This window comes from Myotis lucifugus, unplaced genomic scaffold, assembly GCF_000147115.1.
Source record: "Myotis lucifugus unplaced genomic scaffold, Myoluc2.0 scaffold_93, whole genome shotgun sequence".
Taxonomy (NCBI): Eukaryota; Metazoa; Chordata; class Mammalia; order Chiroptera; family Vespertilionidae; genus Myotis; species Myotis lucifugus.
The window spans coordinates 567,524-587,221 of NW_005871141.1; the positions used below are offsets into that span (position 1 = coordinate 567,524).

The following is a 19,698-nucleotide window of genomic DNA, read 5'->3' on the forward strand; positions in this document are numbered from 1 at the left end:
CTTACGTCCTCAGACAGGGGCGTCCCCGGACTATGGCGGGCTCTGTGTTTATGAATCAGGACTTTTGGGGCCTTTAATAGCACTTGGATTTACAGGCTCTGTTGAAGAATATTTTAACTTAATTAATTTAAAAAAAATAAATTTTCTAGTTTCATTATCCAGTTATGTGCAGTGCAGGTGGTTTGTGATAGAATATCACAATATTAAATATTTAAAAACCATAAGCCATATATGGTAGGCTAAACACATTCCACTAGGTTATTATTTGTAACTAGAGGCCCGGTGCATGAAATTCATGCATGGGTAGGGTCCATAGGCCTGGCAGGTGATCAGGGCTAATCTGTGGGGTAACCGGCGGGGCGATTGGGGGGCCTCCGCTGGCACCCACCTTGGCTGGCCTGGAGCCGCCCACTCACCAGCCCCGCCCCCTGCCGCTGCCGATGGTTGAATCATTAGGCAGGGCGATGTGGGGTGGGGGCCCACTGGCACTTGCCTTGGCTGGCCTGGAGCCTGTGGGCTGGGGGCAGCTCCTGCATTGAGCGTCTGCCCTCTGGTGGTCAGTGAGCATCATAGCAACTGGTGGTTCCACCAGTCGTTCTGCCGTTCCGTCCATTTGCATACTAGGCTTTTATTATATAGGATTTGTTCTTTATTCATAATCCCAAGAATGTTCATTAGCGAAAACGTCAAATGTTTGGCCCTGCAGACCAATTTTTCATTGAGGCTGTTGCGTGGAATTTAGCACAAAACATGGTTTTAATGTCATCATTCCAGTAAAACGAACATGTTATTGCTATTCTCTAAATTCATTTTATAAAGCAAAGGTGGAGAAGGCCATTTTTAAAAACATTGTGATGAGGCCAATTTCATTTTGCACTAAAGCTCAGTGTCTGATATGGAGCAAAGCACGCCCGCGTCACTCTGTGGAGCAGTGAAACTGATCTCGAAATTCAGCGCGTGCCCACAACCTTCCACATTCCTGGTATTTAGTACCATGGACAGTCTTGTGACTTTAGCGTTTTTCTTTAAGAAGTGATTGTTTATGCTCTCGATTCACCAGTGTCAGGCGGTGTCTCTATCTCAGCTCATGCATTAGGTACAAATCTTAACCCAAGAGTCACCGCTCCACTGGCGAATGTCTTCTAACAATGAGAAGCCCTGCGCCTTCACACGTAGGCTACGTCAGCGATTTTCAACTCTTTTCATTGCATGGCACACATAAGCTAATTACTAAAATCCTCGGCACACCAAGAAATATATTTTATGCAGCCCTGACCAAAATAATAGGTATGATTTTGATCCATTCCCACCAGATGGTTAATTGTTGTGTTGCTGTTGTCATTTTTTATTTGATGATCTCAGGGAACAGAGGTGAGTGCCCCTGACGACATAGTCAGGTGTCGCGTGCTTTAAAAATCCTTGCAGCACACCCGTGTTCCTTCAGTGGCACCGTGGCTGGAAATCGCGGGCTCTCCCTGTCAGTTCTGCTAGGACAGGACTGACGGCCTGTTAATCTCCTCCAGGCGGACTCTGCATTGTTGCCGTGGAATCTGACTTGTTTCGGGGGGACTTTGCCACCTGAGACAAGGTACAGAGTGTGTGGCTGCCCCTGGTATTCAGAGGGTCACCTCCAACTGGTGAGAGCATTTTCTGAAGAATCTCACACCAGGGAACATTTAACACATTTTAGCGCCATTAACCTATTCTGTGAGGTTAATATGGCGACTCTTTATGGATGAGACAGTCTCACCCCCCCTTTTTTTCTTTAATACTGATGACCAAGAAAGACGGTAAAATGCAGTGGTTACAGGGGAGCTCTGAAGCCAGGTTACCACGTGAGTCCTCTCTCTTCTACTTGTTTGACTAATTACACAACCTCTCTCGAGCTTAGCTTCCTCAATTGTTAAACGGAGATGATAGAATCTATTCCTGGGATTGCTCTAAGGGTTAAATGATAAAATCCATGTCAAATTCTACCCAGCATAATTCACTCATTAAGACTCAAGGGAAAACTTTAAACACACGTACAACATTTCAGAAACATTTCCTTTTGTGTAAAACGGCCAATGCGAGTAATAGTGATCATATAATGAATGAGAATCCTAGTGTCAAAAATTGTCAATTCTCTAACATTTCAGGCACCAGGGAATTTCAGGTTTATGTACAAGCCAATAAACGTAGAGGGCCTTTCTACCAAGGATGTTCAGAAATTACATAGTTGAAATGAGCGAGGAAGGCTGCTTGGGGGTGAGGAAGAGAGACATAGTACAAATAATCCTGGATTAAATGTTCTGTTATCAGTTTTGCTCCCAGTTTACAAAACTTTATGGCTTGAATTAATGAAGTAAACTTTCTTCATGTAATTGTGAGACACACAGCAAAACAATCATTTATTACAGTTTTGATTAATTAACTTTGCTTATTTTTTTAACTTTATATTACTTTATGTATTCACATCCAAGAAGAAAGGGGATTTATTTCTGAAGATAAAACTTTGCTACTCATTTTTATTTACTTTAGAAACCATTTTAATATGGAAGTAGGCATAAGCATGGAGTTATAGTCGCTAAGGGGCCAGGAAATAGTTAAGGCTGAGAATTTTATTTTCACATTTTAAAATAATTTCAGACTTTTCCTATTGAAATGACTTCACTTGAAAATATGTTATAGATACAGCACAAAACTTTCTGTGTACTCTTTTTAAATGAATTTATTTTTTAATCCTCATCCGAGGATATAGTTTTATTGATTTTACAAAGAGAGGAATGGAAAGAGAAACGTCACTTTTTATTTTATATCCATTTCCTTTGGATCACTGCCATTTTTACCTTAACTGAGTTGTGTTGAGAGGAAGGTGAGTGGCACTTGAGAACTGCCAGAGATTGGCTCTGTACTTGTAAGGTTTTTAAAAGCACTGGCTGTTCTTTCTTCAGAAAGCCAGGGGCACTGACAAGGTAAATGCCCATCATCTTTTCTATTATGACATTTGTCAGTAAACTTTTCAGAAATGTGTTCCATATATATCAGATATAGGTATAGATATAGATGATATAGATATAGATGATATAGATATAGGTATAGGTATAGATATAGATGTAGATATAGATGATTAGATATAGGTATAGGTATAGATATAGATGATATAGATATAGATATAAAATACATATTTAAATTTTAACCCATAAGTGGAATATCAGTAGCAGTGCCCTTTATGGAATTTGATCCTCCGCCTTCTTCAGGGGTCAGTCTATCTTTAGATGACTAATGTTACACTATTGTTGTTCCAGAGGCCAATTTTATTGTCTAGTCCATCAAAAGATGCTCTAGTGCAGCGGTTCTGAACCTGTGGGTCGCAACCCCTTTGGGGGTCGAACGACCCTTTCACAGGGGTCGCCTAAGACCATAGGAAAACACATATATAATTACATACTGTTTTTGTGATTAATCACTATACTTTAATTATGTTCAATTTGTAACAATGAAACTGGGGGTAACCACAACATGAGGAACTGTATTAAAGGGGCGCGGCATTAGGAAGGTTGAGAACCACTGCTCTAGTGCAATGTTTTTATGTAGAAGTATTACCGTATTTTTTGATGGGAGAGATCATTTCTACTTGTAATTATGTTATATGGGACTTAGTATTTTCTGCATTACTGATGAATTCCAGTCTTAATGGACCTAGAATTTAATATTTTCACTGAAAACAATGGCAGTGTTCACTACACAGATTAATTAAGGACCTTAGAAGTGGTGGTTAACGAACAAGCCATGGAGTGCCACTGCGCCCCACCCTCACCGTAGCTCATTCAAAGTTAAAGAGCAACAAGGTGTCTTCAGCCATAACTCAGGTTTAAGAAAGTTTCTCAAATGCTGACTTTGTCCTATGATAATACTTTGACTCTGGGGTTTTTTCAATATAAAGTTTTTAAATATCGATTTCAATGCCTCTGTTTCCAATGGACCTTGAGCATTCATCTACTCTATCTGCTGGATAAGCCCACCATGGTCCATTCCATTTATAGAAATGAAGCAGGATTTGGGAGATCAGGGTTGAGTTCTATAGCTCTTTGCTTTGCCCTCTACTGTCTAACAATGGCAATTCATTTCCTCTCTTTATCAATCAATCTATTTTTCAAAACATTACCATAAAATCTGTTTTAGCCACTATTTAAAACAATCGGTGCAGAAAACCAGTGAAAAGTATAACGTATATATACTTGTAAGAAACAAGGCTAGATTTGTAGAAAATAACATTTCTAATGAGGAAATTCCCTGATGAACAATGCTTAGGTCATGAGTGTGTCTGTGTCATTGTGGCCATGTTCTAGTCCTTCCTGTGTATGTTTAGTTCTGTTAGGAGCGATATATGTGGCTGGTCACATGGCTGGTGCCTTGCTACAGCTTAGCTCAGAGGGAGCAAGACTAATCTCAATTCATGTTCTTTTGCTTCCTGTTATTAACATGATGCATTCATGGCTTCTGTGTTCATGAACAAATTCTAGGGAAGTGCTCTCCCTCTTCCCCAGATACAGAGGTATTTTCTAAGAATGCATTTTCAAGTGAAGTGTTCTCCTCGCCCATGTTCTCACAAATGTCTGTGTTGTTTATTCAAAGTCCACTTTCCATCTCAGAAACAGAGATGTGATTCAATTTGAAAAGTGGGTCAAGGCAAGAGACATTTATGAATGATTAAAGCATTTTATGTGATTAATTACGGCGTTAGTAGATGGTATCTCAAGTATCTGAATCAAAATATTTTCCCATTCCCGCCCCGTACTGCTAGGTCTTACCTGCAGCTGCTTTTTCCTATCGCATGAGGGATGTTAGGACTTTGATGAATGGACACCCCAGAAGAACATGTCCTGGCGTCTTATCAAAGTTTATGACCATCTGTTTAGGTTGATTTAGCATCTCAAACATTCGTGGAAACTGGGCCTTTCTTTAGAGCTGAGGCCAGAGGGGCGTTTAGCCCCGGCTATACATTCAAACAAGGCTCCTCATGGAAGCTTTCAGCGTTCTCTCTGAAGGAGGTCACCAAGGGATGCGGACACGATCAAAGGACAGGGTTTCATCCCGTGGCTTTAATCCTGAAATGCAGTTATTCTAATGACGGTCATTTAAGAATTTTTAAAGCTTTTTTATTTTTATTTTTTTAAAAATATATTTTATTGATTTTTTACAGAGAAGAAGGGGGAGGGATAGAGAGCCAGAAACATCGATGAGAGAGATTGATCAGCTGCCTCCTGCAGGCCCCTCAGTAGGGATGTGCCCACAACCAAGGTACATGCCCTTGACCGGAATCGAACCCGGGACCCCCCAGTCCCCAGGCTGACGCTCCATCCACTGAGCCAAACCAGCTCGGCAAAAGCTTTTTTATTTTTATTTTGAAGAATGTTCTAAGAAGCCAGCAATGAAGGGTGCCTAGGACTCAATTTAAGAGAGATCTGGGAGGAAAAATTATAGATGAAGGAAAAGGAACCATTTTCCCCCTTCACCTCCAGGGCAGGAGAAATATTGTTTCAGATTCAGTGGGAGACGAGGAGCGTCTTTTTGGGGGGCTTCTCCTCCGGGTACCTAAGAAGTTGTGGTGGGGGGTGGGCCCAGCGAGCATGAGGTGGGCGAGAGAAGACCTGAGGAGAGTGAGAAGCCGAGGCAGGTCTCCCCATTAAATGGATTGAACACCAAGGAAACTACACTCACCTAGGAGCCCTCACCCACATATAGAGCAGATAGCAGCACGCCAGACACTGTGCAGAATACCACCGCAGAGAACACTGTGATGGGATACTTGCTGAGCATCTTTTTTCAGATGCAAAGTGGGACCTTATATTAGTTCAAGCACACAGGTGCACACGAACACAAACATATTTGTAACCATTACAGGTACTTGTTTCTCAGAGTAGAACTATAAGGGAAATGCAATGTGATGAATAATGGTCCCAAGACGGGGTCCATCATAAATGTGTCCTGAGGGGGTTCCTATACAAGTGCTTTACCAGCAGTGGAAACAGATGGGGCAGGCGGTGGGGTGCGCAGCAGGGCCACGGGGGCCAATGGGGCGTCTCCCCAACCCCATCGCTGTCCTGTCTTCCTTCCGGGGAAGATTTCTCTTTTATGTAAGGAGAGGAAAGGTTCAATAGAAATCCTCTATGAAAACGAAAGGAGCCTTCTTCTCAGTCCTTATTTGTTAATGAATTGACTGGTCAGCCCATTATTTCCATGTAAGTTAAAAAAATAAAGGATAAGGACTGGGAATGCATCATAAATTTTGTCTTTACTTAGCACTATGGTAATATAGACACCCAGAGAGACAGAAAAAAAATGACCTCTAGTCAGATAAAATAAGTCAGACAAAGGTGTTAATTCTTTCGGCATAATAAATGAATAGGAATCAAATTCGTGTGTGTGCATGCATGTGTGTAGAGAATCAGCAGTTAGACATCCCTCTCACAATCTGAGACCCCTGGCTCCTGACTGCTCACCTGCCTGCCTGCCTGATCGCCCTTAACTGCCCCCCCCCCTCCGCCAGTCTGATCACCCCTTAACCACCTCTAACCACCTCTGGCTGGCGGGCCTAGATCACACTTAACTGCCCCTTCTGCCAAGCTGGTGCCCCCCAATTGTCCCCCTGCCTGCCTGGTCACCCCTTACTGCCCCCTTTGCCGGCCTGGTCGCCCCTCACTACCCCCCTCTGCCTGCGTGGTTGCCCCTAAATCCCCCCCCTGCGCCTGGGGTCACCCCAAACTGCTCCTCCCCCCCCCGCTCCCCCCCCCCCCCCGCTGGCCTGATCACCCCACGCAGCCTGCTGCTGTTCAGTCATTTGGTCGTCCCTCACTAACCACCCTGCCGGCCTGGTCGCCCCACGCAGCATTCGGTCGTCTGTCTGGTTGTTTCGGTCGTGATGGCCCCTGGCTTTTTATATATCAGGATAGCTAACATGAAATAGTTGGATGAAATACTTCCAAATTTTTCTGCCTTTTCTTCCACGTTTTCTTGTATAATGTGAAGACATTTTTTTTAAAGCTGGACCTCTTAATTTACAAATGATGATCATATGACAAATCAGAGTTTCATACTTCCTATCCTAGTAAAGTTGAAGTGTAATTACCTGTATACAGATCATCCCTGGTAGATTCTAGTTATAGACTCATCCCTATCTCTCTGTCGTGCTCATGGCTTTTTTCCCTGAGAGTCCATGGGACAGGCTAAGTGACACAAGCTAGTTTTAATATTAAGTTCACGGAAAATAGGGCTTACAATTCTAGATCTGAACATGCAAGGTCTCCCAGTGCTGTGCTTCTGCAGCGTGAAGAAGCAGAAATTAACCTCGTCACCATTAATGGAATTGTATTCAATGATACATGAGGTGCATATTTTTTTTCCTTTCTACAAACTTAAAATATAGTAGTGTTCACAACAGTCATTATGCAACTGAGACATTGTCTGTGGCATCTGCGCCTAATTTGCATCTTGTTTACTTGTTGTCTGGTTATCTCATATTTCATGCACCAGTGCTAGTGCCTTGTATCTGACTTCTTAGTAGCACCGAGTCAGCATTAACTTTTGTTTAGGAATATTGAACAGTCTATCCGTTTCACTTCAGAAATTCTTTGCTTTGACGAGAGAACTAGGTTGGTTTTTGGAAAGTTAATATTTAAAAACATAATGACAGGAGAATTGATGTCTAACTTGGCTCTAGATCATAGATCTGGCAACAGTAGCTCTGTGCAGGGCGGAGGGAAAGCTTGCTCTGGCACTGGGAGCTATTGGGGACAAACATGATAAAAAACAGATAAAGTAACAAAATAGGTGGCCAGATGCATTTCCAAGTGTGTCATTTTCTGTGGATGGGATGATTCACTGCCGTGAATATATACATGAGGACGGTGAGCATTCTCTTTATTTTCACTGACAATATTATGAAAAGCAATAATGAAGAAATGCTTATTAATGCAAAATTCAAAGTTTATTGTTTCTACTTGGGGCAAAATTTTAAAATACATATGTACAATTGGATAAAATATTGCTGATGCTAGCTGTAACTTTTAAAAACAGTGTTGGCAATTTTTAATAAAGAAAAGTCACAAGAATATCTGTACACTGTGATTGTTCTTACTAAAAGAAATGGAGAAATATAAACAGATATCCATTCCGATGTGGTTGTTTTTCCCTCCACGTCACGTTATTAACTATGATTATGAGACCTGCAACCGAGCTGGATAGATATTTCTGGAAATGATGCATGGTACGCAGTGCATGCTTCCATTGTGCTCCCTGCCGCTATGGAATAATGCGTCTTATTTGGGAATACAGTGATCATCTCTGTCGAGTCGCGCCGGGTCGGCCTGTGTGCTCACACTCCTCTTTTGTGTACCCTTGCAGATTTCAGAGAGCTATGCCTTCCTACCCAGAGAGGCGGTGACGCGGTTCCTCATGAGCTGCTCCGAGTGCCAGAAAAGAATGCACTTAAACCCCGACGGAACCGATCACAAAGGTAGCGCGGGGTCAGATAGTGAGCTTGAAAGGGGTTTCATTCACAATGGCCATCTGCACCTCACGTTCTAATGGGAACGTGGTGGACTGAAGCAGTTGGACAAGTACCTCATCCCATCTAGTCTAGTGGGACGCAGGGAGCTTTGAGTATCGACCTACAGGGCAGTTCGGTGTCCGCTCTCAGAATAAAGACAGCATTGACTGTGAAAAACAATTTTTTCTAAAATAACGCTTTAACATTCACGTACGGTGTGTATTTGGTGGCAGTTTAGACATATTCGCAGGGAAAGGGAAGTTCCTTTGGTGTCCTTTTAAACCTGCCAGTCCTTATTTCTAAGTGATGAGTAGTATGGAGCCCCTTCGTTGGAAATTCTTACAAACAAATTCTAATCAGGCTTTAGCTTTCCTTAAAACATAGCTAGGCTTATTTTCCTAATCTATACAATTCTCAGATGAAATTAATCTCAAATATACATTTAGGCTAGGTTATTCGAGGATGAATAAGTAGACTGGCAAAAAAACAAAAGAGCGAGTACATAGATAAAGTAAGTTTACAGCAAAAGAGAGAAATGCAAATGTATAAGTAATTGTGCTTAATTACTATACTGCCCTCACTCAGGATAGCAAAAGCCCCCCCGAAGTTAGAAATAACTAGTTTACCTATAGTGCGAATTTGTCGCACGACACCTTTCAAGAGACTCCAGTTATTTTACAATCCATCTCTGACGCTTGCAGTCTCCTAAACACTTGCTCTCTGGGGTCTTATTTCCAGGTGAGCAAGTGGAGTCCTTCTGAAAGTGCAGGTGGAATGCAGGGCCCGTTCCTTACCCATTCACTGTGTTTCCTTGCAGATAATGGGAAGCCTCCCACTTTGGTGACCAGCATGATTGACTACAACATGCCGATCACCATGGCCTACATGAAGCACATGAAACTGCAGCTGCTCAGCTCACAGCAAGACGAGGTAACGCGGAAACCCCCATGTCTGTGATCACAAGTCGGAATGGCGTTGGATAACCATGACTGTCTTATTGAGCGCCATGGCAGGTCGAAGATGGTAGTTTATTTCTTAATGAAAGGCAGGTCACCAGGATTGCACGGACGAAGACCATGGAAATTCCCTGTTTTAACAAACCTGCCTTAGTGCCAGGTGGGAATTTGTTCATTCCCAAGAGGGTTCATTTTCCTTAATGAGCTCCATGGAGCTCGCCGTGGTAAAGTGCTAGAAACTTCAGGGGAAGTATCCCAAATGAATGAGTGTCCAAGCCTTTACACTAAGGCTACTTTGTCTGGAAATCAGAAAAGTTAATAGGTATTTCAAATATAGGTATTTCTCTACCATCCAAATCTTGCATATATTTTATTTATTTTTTAATTTTTTAAAATATATTTATTGATTTCAGAGAGGAAGGGAGAAGGAGAGAGAGATAGAAACATCAATGATGAGAGAGAATCACTGATTGGCTGCCTCCTGCACACCCCCTACTGGGGAATGAGCCCACAACCCAGGCATGTGCCCTTGGCTGGAATCAAACCTGGGACCCTTCAGTCCGCAGGCTGACACTCTATCCACTGAGCAAGCCGGCTAGGGAAAATCTTGCATATATTTTAAAGTTCTATCTCACCTGACCATTCAATGTATTTGTCTACTTGTAGTGATTCTTCTTATTAGAGGTGTTTTGATGTTTCAAATTATTCTACTTAATTTGCATAGTAACAATCTTGCAATGTTCTTGTTGGCATGTATTAAACACAAAATGTGTACTTGTTGCATACTCCCTAGAATGCTAATTAACTCCCCAGTTTAGTTGAAGTATCTCAAAGGCAGGGACCAAGTTGTATATATACCCTGTGTATATTTCCCAAAAGACATACAATATGGGCCTAGTAAGTCCTTATTAACTAGTTAGCAGCCATTAACAGATAAACATATTTAGATTACCTATATTTGGAATAATTTCTCAGGCTAATACATTCTCTCTTCTTTGAAATTTCACTGTAACAGGAATATGATTAAATATTTATTCTTCAAATATAGCATTATTTGGTGAAGTATTATTACATTCTTTTAAAATTACTTTGTTGAGCTAACTTTATAAAATTCAAATTAAATTTTTGGTTTTCTTTATCTGAGCAGATTTAATTTCAAAACTATATTTATAAAATTGTTTTATCTCAAAGACTACACAAGTACACTCTATAAGAATATCTGGATTAACTGCAACAGTAGTGTCAGATTCCATATTACCAGATGGCTCTATGTAAATGATTAAAGAAATTATAATAAAATTATTGGGTTAAAGTCATGAGCAACAATTAATAAAATATCAATGTCAACCCATCCTGAGATTGGAAAAATGATTCCCATGATTCATCACATAATTGAAAAAATATTTTCAATCTCCTTAACTAGTTAGAGCTGTCCAAGGGTTTGTAGAAAGCTCATTTAGATGTTGACATGTTTATTTCTAGGCCATAAAGTAAGAAGATCAACTTTGTACCAACAATAAACCTCACATATGCTCATCCCTTCTGGCTTCTAAAAAATCATAAGTATTTCACACAAAGGAATTGGATTCTTTCAAACATATAACTGGATGAGGAAAAAAATTCTTATCCTTAAATTTTGAAGTGCCAAATTAGATGCACATTGTCTTAAAAATATGAAGATAAATGATGAGATTATTTAGAAATTTTAGCAGTTATAACTATTGAAAGATAGAAAGGTCATTAAGGAAGTTAAGTCATGTTAAAATGACATTCATGTGAGATGGTCTTTTCTGATCAGTTGTATTTAAATTATGATAAATTCAATATTTATTGAGTACCTTTTATGTAACTGATACTCTTGTAGATGAAGGAGATAAACAGTAAATAAATTGACAACATTTTGCCTGCTCTGTTCCTCAATTTCTCAATCTGTAAAATTGGAAGAATCCTGGTGCCCAACTCATAGTTGTGATGAAGATGAAGTGAGTGAACAAATATAAAGAATGGTGTTTGCAACATACAGAGCAGCATTACTACTATTAATTATTATAGTAAAGTGAAACTTTCACATGAGACATTTACAACTGAGAGTCAAACCTGGTGATTTCAATGAAATATTTACTATATTTTACAAAGGTTTCCCAGGCCTTCCTGTCTACATAAGCACACCATTTGTCCAAAAGCCAATTCTCCAAAAGGGGTTTCCTTCAGTGCAACGTCTACTGTGAACTATTTTAGAGGTTGTTTAATATTGGACAGGTTTTGATGAATTGGCCATTTGGCAAACTAGCCTTTGGCTAATTAAGCCATTTGGTGAACTGGCTTTGGTACGTGCATCTTTCACACTTCACCTAGACCTCCGTTTTGTGGTTGCAGTGCCACGTATATTCCCTTGTAAGGAAGGGACGGATGTGCTAGGCTGTCTTGCTCCCAGCAACGCGGCCTTTGAATCTGGCATGCAAGTTTGTCTATTACTAGAGTCCACTTCCTGTTTGCCAATGAGTAGTTTTTGGTTAAGATATTTTGGTTTTTTATTTTAATTGCAATCTAAGATTTTTGCTTATAATATTTTATTAGGTCATTCATTTTTAAAATCGAATCATATTTCTCTTTATGCTATGTTTTGTGATTGACTCTTTAGGAAATTTTATGCTAATTTAAAAAAATCCATTCTTTTGTAATTCAGAATAAATCCCCAACTCTATCCTCCCTAAACATATTATTTTATTTCCTTGTTTTTAAAATATATTTTTATTGATTTCAGAGAAGAAAGGAGGAGGAGAGAGATAGTAGCATCAGTGATGAGAGAGAATCATTGATTGGCTGCCTCCTGTACGCCCCACACTGGGGATCAAGCCGCAACCGGGGCATTGAACGATGATCTCCTAATTCATAGGTCCAGGCTCAACCACTGAACCACACCGGCCAGACCAAACACATTATTTTACCTTATAAATCTGCCCGTACATAGATACATTGCTTGCATCTTCACAAGTCTTGAAATTCCTTAACAGGAGAAATTATTCCATTATTTGTTATTTCAAGTATCTATGAATGTGTAACGTATTTCACTGAGTTCTGTAAAAGGACTGACTAAACTCTAATTGACCCTACTGATAAAATGGTCACTATGTCAATGTATAACATTGTAATCTTGCTGATGATGTTTTGAAATCATTTGCAGGATGAGAGCTCAATAGAAAGTGACGAATTCGATATGAGCGATTCCACGCGGATGTCGGCTGTGAACTCCGATCTCAGCTCCAATCTTGAGGAAAGAGTGCAGAGTCCCCAGGCTCTTCAAGGCCAGCAGGATGGTAAGCCCTTGAAGTTGAACCACACACACCCACGCAAAAAGCAACAACAACAACGGAGACAGAATGTAGTAAAGCAACTGCCTCTTACTCTTGTGTCAACTCGTTATCTGTTTCTGAGGGGACTTTTCTGTGTTCTCAGGTTGTATTAGCCAGTTTGTTATTTTGGGGTTCAAGTACCTTCCTCAAAACTGGGGAGTTAGACTGATTTCGAAACAGATGTTAGTTGTAAAAGTCCAAGCTTGCCCATGTTCTGCTCCCTGAACTACTCTGGGTTTCTCGCTGTGGTTTCTCGGGCCTTCATTCTTCTGACTAAATTAAGAGTTTAAACATGATCATATGGTTAATTTGGAGTTTTCATTTCACTAAAGACAAGGTGGTAACTAAAAACGGTTGACATAAAAAGATGATTTTACCGGAGTGATTTTGCTGGGAAATTGAGCTCCTTTACTCAGCTGTACAGGGAAGAAAGATCATGATGTCTTTTTTAAAAAATTTATCTGGATTGTTGAAAGCATTACAGATGTCCCACTTTTCCCCCATGGACCCCCTTCCCCATGGTGATCTCTTATTTTCCTTGGCCCATTGAAGATTCCTGAATCACCCCATTGTTCTTGACAGAAAGGAAAGCTGGATATGCAGAGAAAGTAGACTTGGTAGTTAAGACACTTAAGGTCTAATATGTTCAGAGATCTTTAAAAACTATCTTTGTAGATTTTTGTCTTTGTAAGTTTGAAGTTATACATGTAAGTAAATGTATTACTTGGGTAATTATGGATTAAAGTTAAGAGTTATAAGTAGAAGGAAACTGGCCAATTTTACTCAACATCGGTTTTTTATTCTTGTAATGAGTTTACGTGAATTTTCTGTGACCGTATAGTTTTGTGCCTACATCTGTAGAAGGGAAATAAAAATATTTCCTTGCACCAGACCGGTGTGGCTCAGTGGTTGAGCATTGACCTATGAACCAGGAGGTCACGGTTTGATTCCTGATCAGGGCACATGCCAAGGTTGTGGGCTTAATCCCCATTGTGGGGTGTGTAGGAGGCAGCCGATCAGTGATTCTCATCATTGATGTTTCTATCTCCCTTGCCCTCTCCTTTCCTCTTTGAAATCAATTTAAAAAAAAAAAGAAAAGAAACACTGGTTGCAAAATATGTGTTGCTGAATTTCTATCTGCTATTAGTGTTTTGCTTGTATTGTAAAGGTTTAAGAAAGCTCTAGTTTTAAGCATGTAAAACATCCAACAATAGGCAGGGAGTTTCTTTTTCACACTACAGATGAGTTTAAAAGATGCTGATGTTTGTTGGCATAAGTTAGGAGTGCATTGATCAGTGCTTTTAAAATTGCATCTCATTCGCCACAGAGTAGAATAGCTAGAGTAGTAGGAAGGACACATCTATATGGGAACTGTCTAAGAATGAAGCTCTGGTTTAGATATGAACTATCTCTTCTAATATATGTAGACTTGTTCAGAGTTGGATTTTGAGTGGAAATTACATTTCACTGGGATAATAGAATAACTGAAAAATATATATGTATTTCTCGCTGTTAATACTTGTTCATGTATTTTATGTGTTTATACTATTATCTGGTTTAGTCTATAACTTTGGAGAATTTAAATAACAAGAAAATGTCATGGTGTAAATTCATGGTTTTCTCGATTGGAACTTCCAGTTGTGGATCTTAGGCTAGGGACAGCGGGTGTGATTTAAACCTACACTGATTTTAATAAAACGTAGTGGAATACCTTCCAGTATTACATGCTCTGCAGAGAGAGCCCTTTCTCATCATATATGGATGTGTGCCTCAGGGATAAACAATATCTAATTGTTTCTTCTCCAACCTAAGCCTAAGCCTTTCCTTATAGTTTAAATGCCTTTTCCTCATACTCCTCATTGAGTTTTCTCTTGAAATCATCTCTTCTTTCTCCTGCATCACAGGTTTTCCATGATCATATAAACATGGTATAATGAACATCCTCTTTAGAAAGCCCTGTGGATCCCATTTTGTCCTTCCATTCATTGCATTTCTCCGCGCCTCCCCATAACACACTTCACAGTGAAACGCATCGAAAGAGTGGCCTCAGCATCTCCGCTTCTTCACCTCTACTTTTTTTGGGGGGGGCTCATCTCAGGTAGACTCATCCTCGCCCCTCTACTTTACTTGCTTTTGTGAATATCACCAGCAGTCTTCATGTTGCCTGATTCATTGGTCAGACCTTATTTCTCATCTTCAACACTGACTTTAAAGGAAAACACACCCTTTGTTTCCTGGTGGGCCTCTCCCTCGCTCACCTCTGTGCGTTCCTTCCCACATCCTAATCTGGGAATGCTGGAGTGCTCTAGGGCACAGCCCTTCCTCTCTCCTCCACACCACTCTCCAGATAATCACAAGGAGCCCCGTGGCTTTCAATACTCTCCGTGCCCTGATAGCTTTCCTGACCTCAAGATTATCTTCCCTATCTATTACCCAAATCCTAACATTTTTCAGAGGACTTATCACTGTATGAAACCATCTTGTTTTTACCTATTAGCTGTTTTTCTTCTAAAATGAAAATACCTTATTAATTAATATATCTTATGCTTTTGATTTCCTTTTAGTTTCTTCATTTGAGATAGTTCTTAAGTGATCCATTATTTACATGATTCAAAGATAACTTTCCACCATAAGCATGATTTGTGATGTCAGTTTTACATATTTTCGATGCTTTCTTTTTTTTCTCCTTTCCCCTGGCAGGGGCACTCTCCTAGGTGTCACTCATAGTGGCAAACTACTGTGTCATTCCTTATTTTTCTCTCTACTTAAACACACAGGCACATAGACATATGTACATACTCAGAAGATTTTGTCATCGTTATTTTATAGAGAGAGCTTCATATAACTTGCACTATTGCTCATGTAATATTATCTTTCTCTTAGAGTTTTCTGCATGCTAAAATATGTATATATAATGGTGAGCAAAAACAAAAACAAAACAAAAAACAAGACATAGTCTCTACCATTATATAACATACTGTCTTAAGTAATAAAAATATACATGGTGACATTCACTTTTGATTAGACTTCATCTAACCAATATGAGAAAATTCCTGCTTACCAAAACAAGAATTCATTGAAGTAAAACTTTTAGTTTATGCCTCTTTCTCAAATCAGAGTGGAGATTCTGGGTGCTAGGTCTAAATAGAGACTGAACAACATTAAATTGTAAAAGTTAAATAAGGGAGTTCTATTTTTTAACACTACATAATTAATTTGTTATTTTAAAGAAATTGAAATATCATCTTGTGATTTTTAAGAATCCTTCCTAGTAATTATAACACAGGAAGTTAGAACAATGTCTTTATTGGACACCATATAAAATGCAGAGTAAAAACCACTTTTTTCCAGTTTTCACCTTCCTATGGTTATAAAGATTTGCAGTCTATTTAATATCAAGGGAAAGAACGAATATAAAATAGACATCATATTAGAGATATAAGACTTCATAATATAAGTTTCATAACGACACATAGGTCAGCAAAAATAGGTTTACAGCTGTATGTGAAACAGTTTATTCTTGTTTATTACTTACTAGAGGCCCGGTGCACAAAAATTTGTGCACTGGGGGGGGGGGAGGGGTGGTCCCTCAGCCCAGCCTGTGCCCTCTTGCAGTCTGGGACCCCTCAGGAGATAACGACCTGCTGGCTTAGGCCTGCTCCCGGTGGCAGAGGGCAGGCCCAATCCCTAGGTGCAGCCCCTGGTCAGGCTCAGAGCAGGGCTGATTGGGGAGTTGGGGCGCCGCCCCCTGTCATGCACAGAGCAGGGCGGATTGGGAGGTTGCGATGCCACCCTCAGTCACGCTCAGGGTGGGGCTGATTGGGGGGTTGGGGCACCGCCCCCTGTCACACTCAAGGCAGGGTCGATGGGGAGGTTGGGGCGCTGACCCCTGTCACGCACAGAGCAGGGCCCATCAGGGGGTTGGGGAGCTCCCCGCTGTCACGCACAGAGTAGGGCCGATAGGGGAGTTAGGGCACCGCCCCCTGTCACACACAGAGCAGGGCGGATCAGGGGGTTGGGGCGCCGCCCTCTATCACCCACAGAGCAGGGCCCATCAGGGGGTTGGGGCACCGCCACTGTCACACTCAGGGCAGGGCCGATGGGGAGGTTATGGCTCTACCCCGTCACACACAGAGCAGGGCCCGTGTGGGGGGGGGGGGTTGGGGTGCCGCACCCTGTCACACACAGAGCAGGGCTGATCAGGGGGTTGGGGTGCCTTCCCCTGTCACGAACAGAGCAGGGAGGATAGGGAGGTTGTGGCCCCGCCCCCTGTCACACACAGAGCCGCAGGGTGATCAGGGGGTTTGGGCGCTGCCCCCTGTCACGCTGATCCCGGTGCCAGGAGCCTCGCGGCTTCGCTGATCCCGGTGCTGGGAGGCATATTACCCTTTTACTATATAGGATAGAGGCCTGGGGGCCAGCTGGTTTGCCCTGAAGGGTGTCCTGGATCAGGGTGGGGGTCCCCACTGGGGTGCCTGGCCAGCCTGGATGAGGGGATGATGGCTGTTTGCAGCTGGTCACACACCCTTCAGGGTGGGGGTCCCCACTGGGGTGCCTGGCTAGTCTGGGTGAGGGGCTGAGGGCTGCTTTCAGGCTGGCGGTTGTTGACTGAAGCTCCCAACCGCTCCTTTTTTTCCACTTTTTTAAATTTTATTCTGGGCCAGCTTTAGCTCTGGCTCTAGCTCTGAGGCTTCGTATCTGGTTTGTTTGCCGTTCTATAATCGAAACAATGTATAACTTCAGCTCTGAGATCCCGGCAGCTGAAAGCTGGTTTCTGGGGTTTTGTTTAGCTTCTATATTTGCAACATAGTTGCTTAGAGTTGCAACTCAGAGGCCGGCAAGTCAGGCAGGGAACGTTGGAGTCCGCAGTCACTGGAGCAAGCAAGCCTCATGTTCGCTTCCAGCTGCCTGGCTGCCGGCTGCCATCTTGGCTGACAGTTAATTTGCATAAGGATATGCTGATTAGCCAATGGGAAGGGTAGCGGTCGTACGCTAATTACCATGTTTCTCTTTTATTAGTGTAGATTACTTACTGTATTACTTCTCATACAAGCAACTAGAAACCTTCCTTTGCCCCACCCTGTATGTTGTCTGTATGCTGGGGCCGGGGAGGAAAGGAAGGGAAATGTCTTGCTAGCAGGCTAGATAACCAGGTAAAGAACAAAAAGACAGACTGGAATGAAAAATTTAGAGAAGAATGCTTCAAGATTGATGCATAATACTTAGCGAATGTTGCTTATTTTAAGTTTATAGTGCTTCCTTTACTCAATAAAAACAGAAACTCAAAAAAATGCACAGAAAGTGCATAGGGAGTATTTTAAAACATTAAGTAAAATATGTTAAGCTATTTAAAAGGTTTTCTGGAGACTTAAAATAATGCCTTGAGGTTAAACTCTCTTAAAGGTTGTATAATCGCTTGCTTTGCTTATAAACGTGTGAACGAGGTCCCCGCAGCCCTGTGGAATGAAGGGCTGAGTGTGAAAGCGGCTCCCTGTGTGCGGGGCTGGACGTCACTTCACGGAATTTCAAAGAGCAGTCCAAGGATCAAAAGCTTACGGGTGCTCTGTACTGAGGTTCAACAGGTTGGAAGTGTGCTTGTTCTGCCACTCATTTCAATGTATTATAAGTAGAAATGTTGTCACTTAGGCTTTTGTCTTTAAATCCCAGATCCTAGAAATTTGTGGGAGCATGGAGAAGCTAAAAATGTATTCTTATTCTTAATCGATTATTGTTTTTTAATTCTTTATTGTTTAAAGTATTACATACTGTATAGTATTACAATGTCTCCATTTTTCCCCATTGACCTTCCCCTGGCCACCCCACCCCCCAGCACATGCCCTCACCCCCCTAGTGTCTGTGTCCATTGTTTATGCTCATATGCACGCATACAAGATCTTTGGTTGATCTCTAACCCCCCACCTCCACCCTCCCCTGCCTTCCCTCTAAAGTTTGATGATCTGTTTGATGCTTCTATGTCTATGGCTCTATTTCTGTTCATCAGTCTAAGTTGTTTGTTATATTCCACAAATGAGTGAAATCATGTGATACTTACCTTTCTCCGACTGGCTTATTTTGCTTAGCACAATGCTCTCCAGGTCCATCCATGCTGTTGCAAATGGTAAGAATTCCTTCTTTTTTACAGCAGCATTGTATTCCATTGTGTAGATGTACCACAGATTTTTAATCCACTCATATGTGGATGGGCAGTTAGGCTGTTTCCAAATCTTAGCTATGGTAAATTGTGCTGCTATGAACATAGGGATGCATATATCCTTTCTGATTGGTGTTTCTGGTTTCTTGGGATATAGTCCTAGAAGTCCTAAACCTGGGATTATTGGGTCAAATGGGAGTTCCATTTTTAACTTTTTGAGGAAACTCCATACTATTTTCCACAGTGGCTGCACCAGTCTGCATTCCCACCAGCAGTGCACGAGGGTTCCTTTTTCTCCACATCCTCTCCAGCACTTGTCGTTTGTTGATCTGTTGAGGGTAGCCATTCTGACATGTGTGAGATGGTATCTCATTGTCCTTTTGATTTGCATCTCTGGGATGACTAGTGACTGACAATGTTTTCATATGCATCCTGGCCTTCTGTATGTTCACTTTCGAAAAGTGTCTAAGTCCTTTGCCAATTTTTTTGATTGGATTGTTTATCTTCCTTTTGTTAAGAAGTATGACTTCCCTATAAATTTTGGAGATTAGGCCCTTATTGGATATAAAATTGGCAAATATGTTGTCCCATGCAGTGGGCTTTCTTGTTGCATTGTTGATGGTTTCTTTTGCTGTGCAGAAGCTTTTTATTTTGATGTAGTCCCATTTGTTTATTTTCTCCTTAGTTTCCATTGGCCTAGGAGCTGTT

The 19,698-nt window shown here is 41.3% G+C and overlaps 1 protein-coding gene across 2 annotated transcripts in view; it reads left to right on the forward strand.

The window, feature by feature from the left end:
• Positions 1-19,698, forward strand: part of NOL4 (nucleolar protein 4) — a 210,378-nt gene that overhangs the window by 51,448 nt on the left and 139,232 nt on the right. For both annotated transcript variants that reach the window (XM_006091658.3, XM_006091659.3), the window contains exons 3-5: positions 8,386-8,497; positions 9,348-9,460; positions 12,671-12,803. In XM_006091658.3, the coding sequence (XP_006091720.1) occupies positions 8,386-8,497; positions 9,348-9,460; positions 12,671-12,803 (358 nt within the window). The remainder of the gene's footprint in view (positions 1-8,385; positions 8,498-9,347; positions 9,461-12,670; positions 12,804-19,698) is intronic.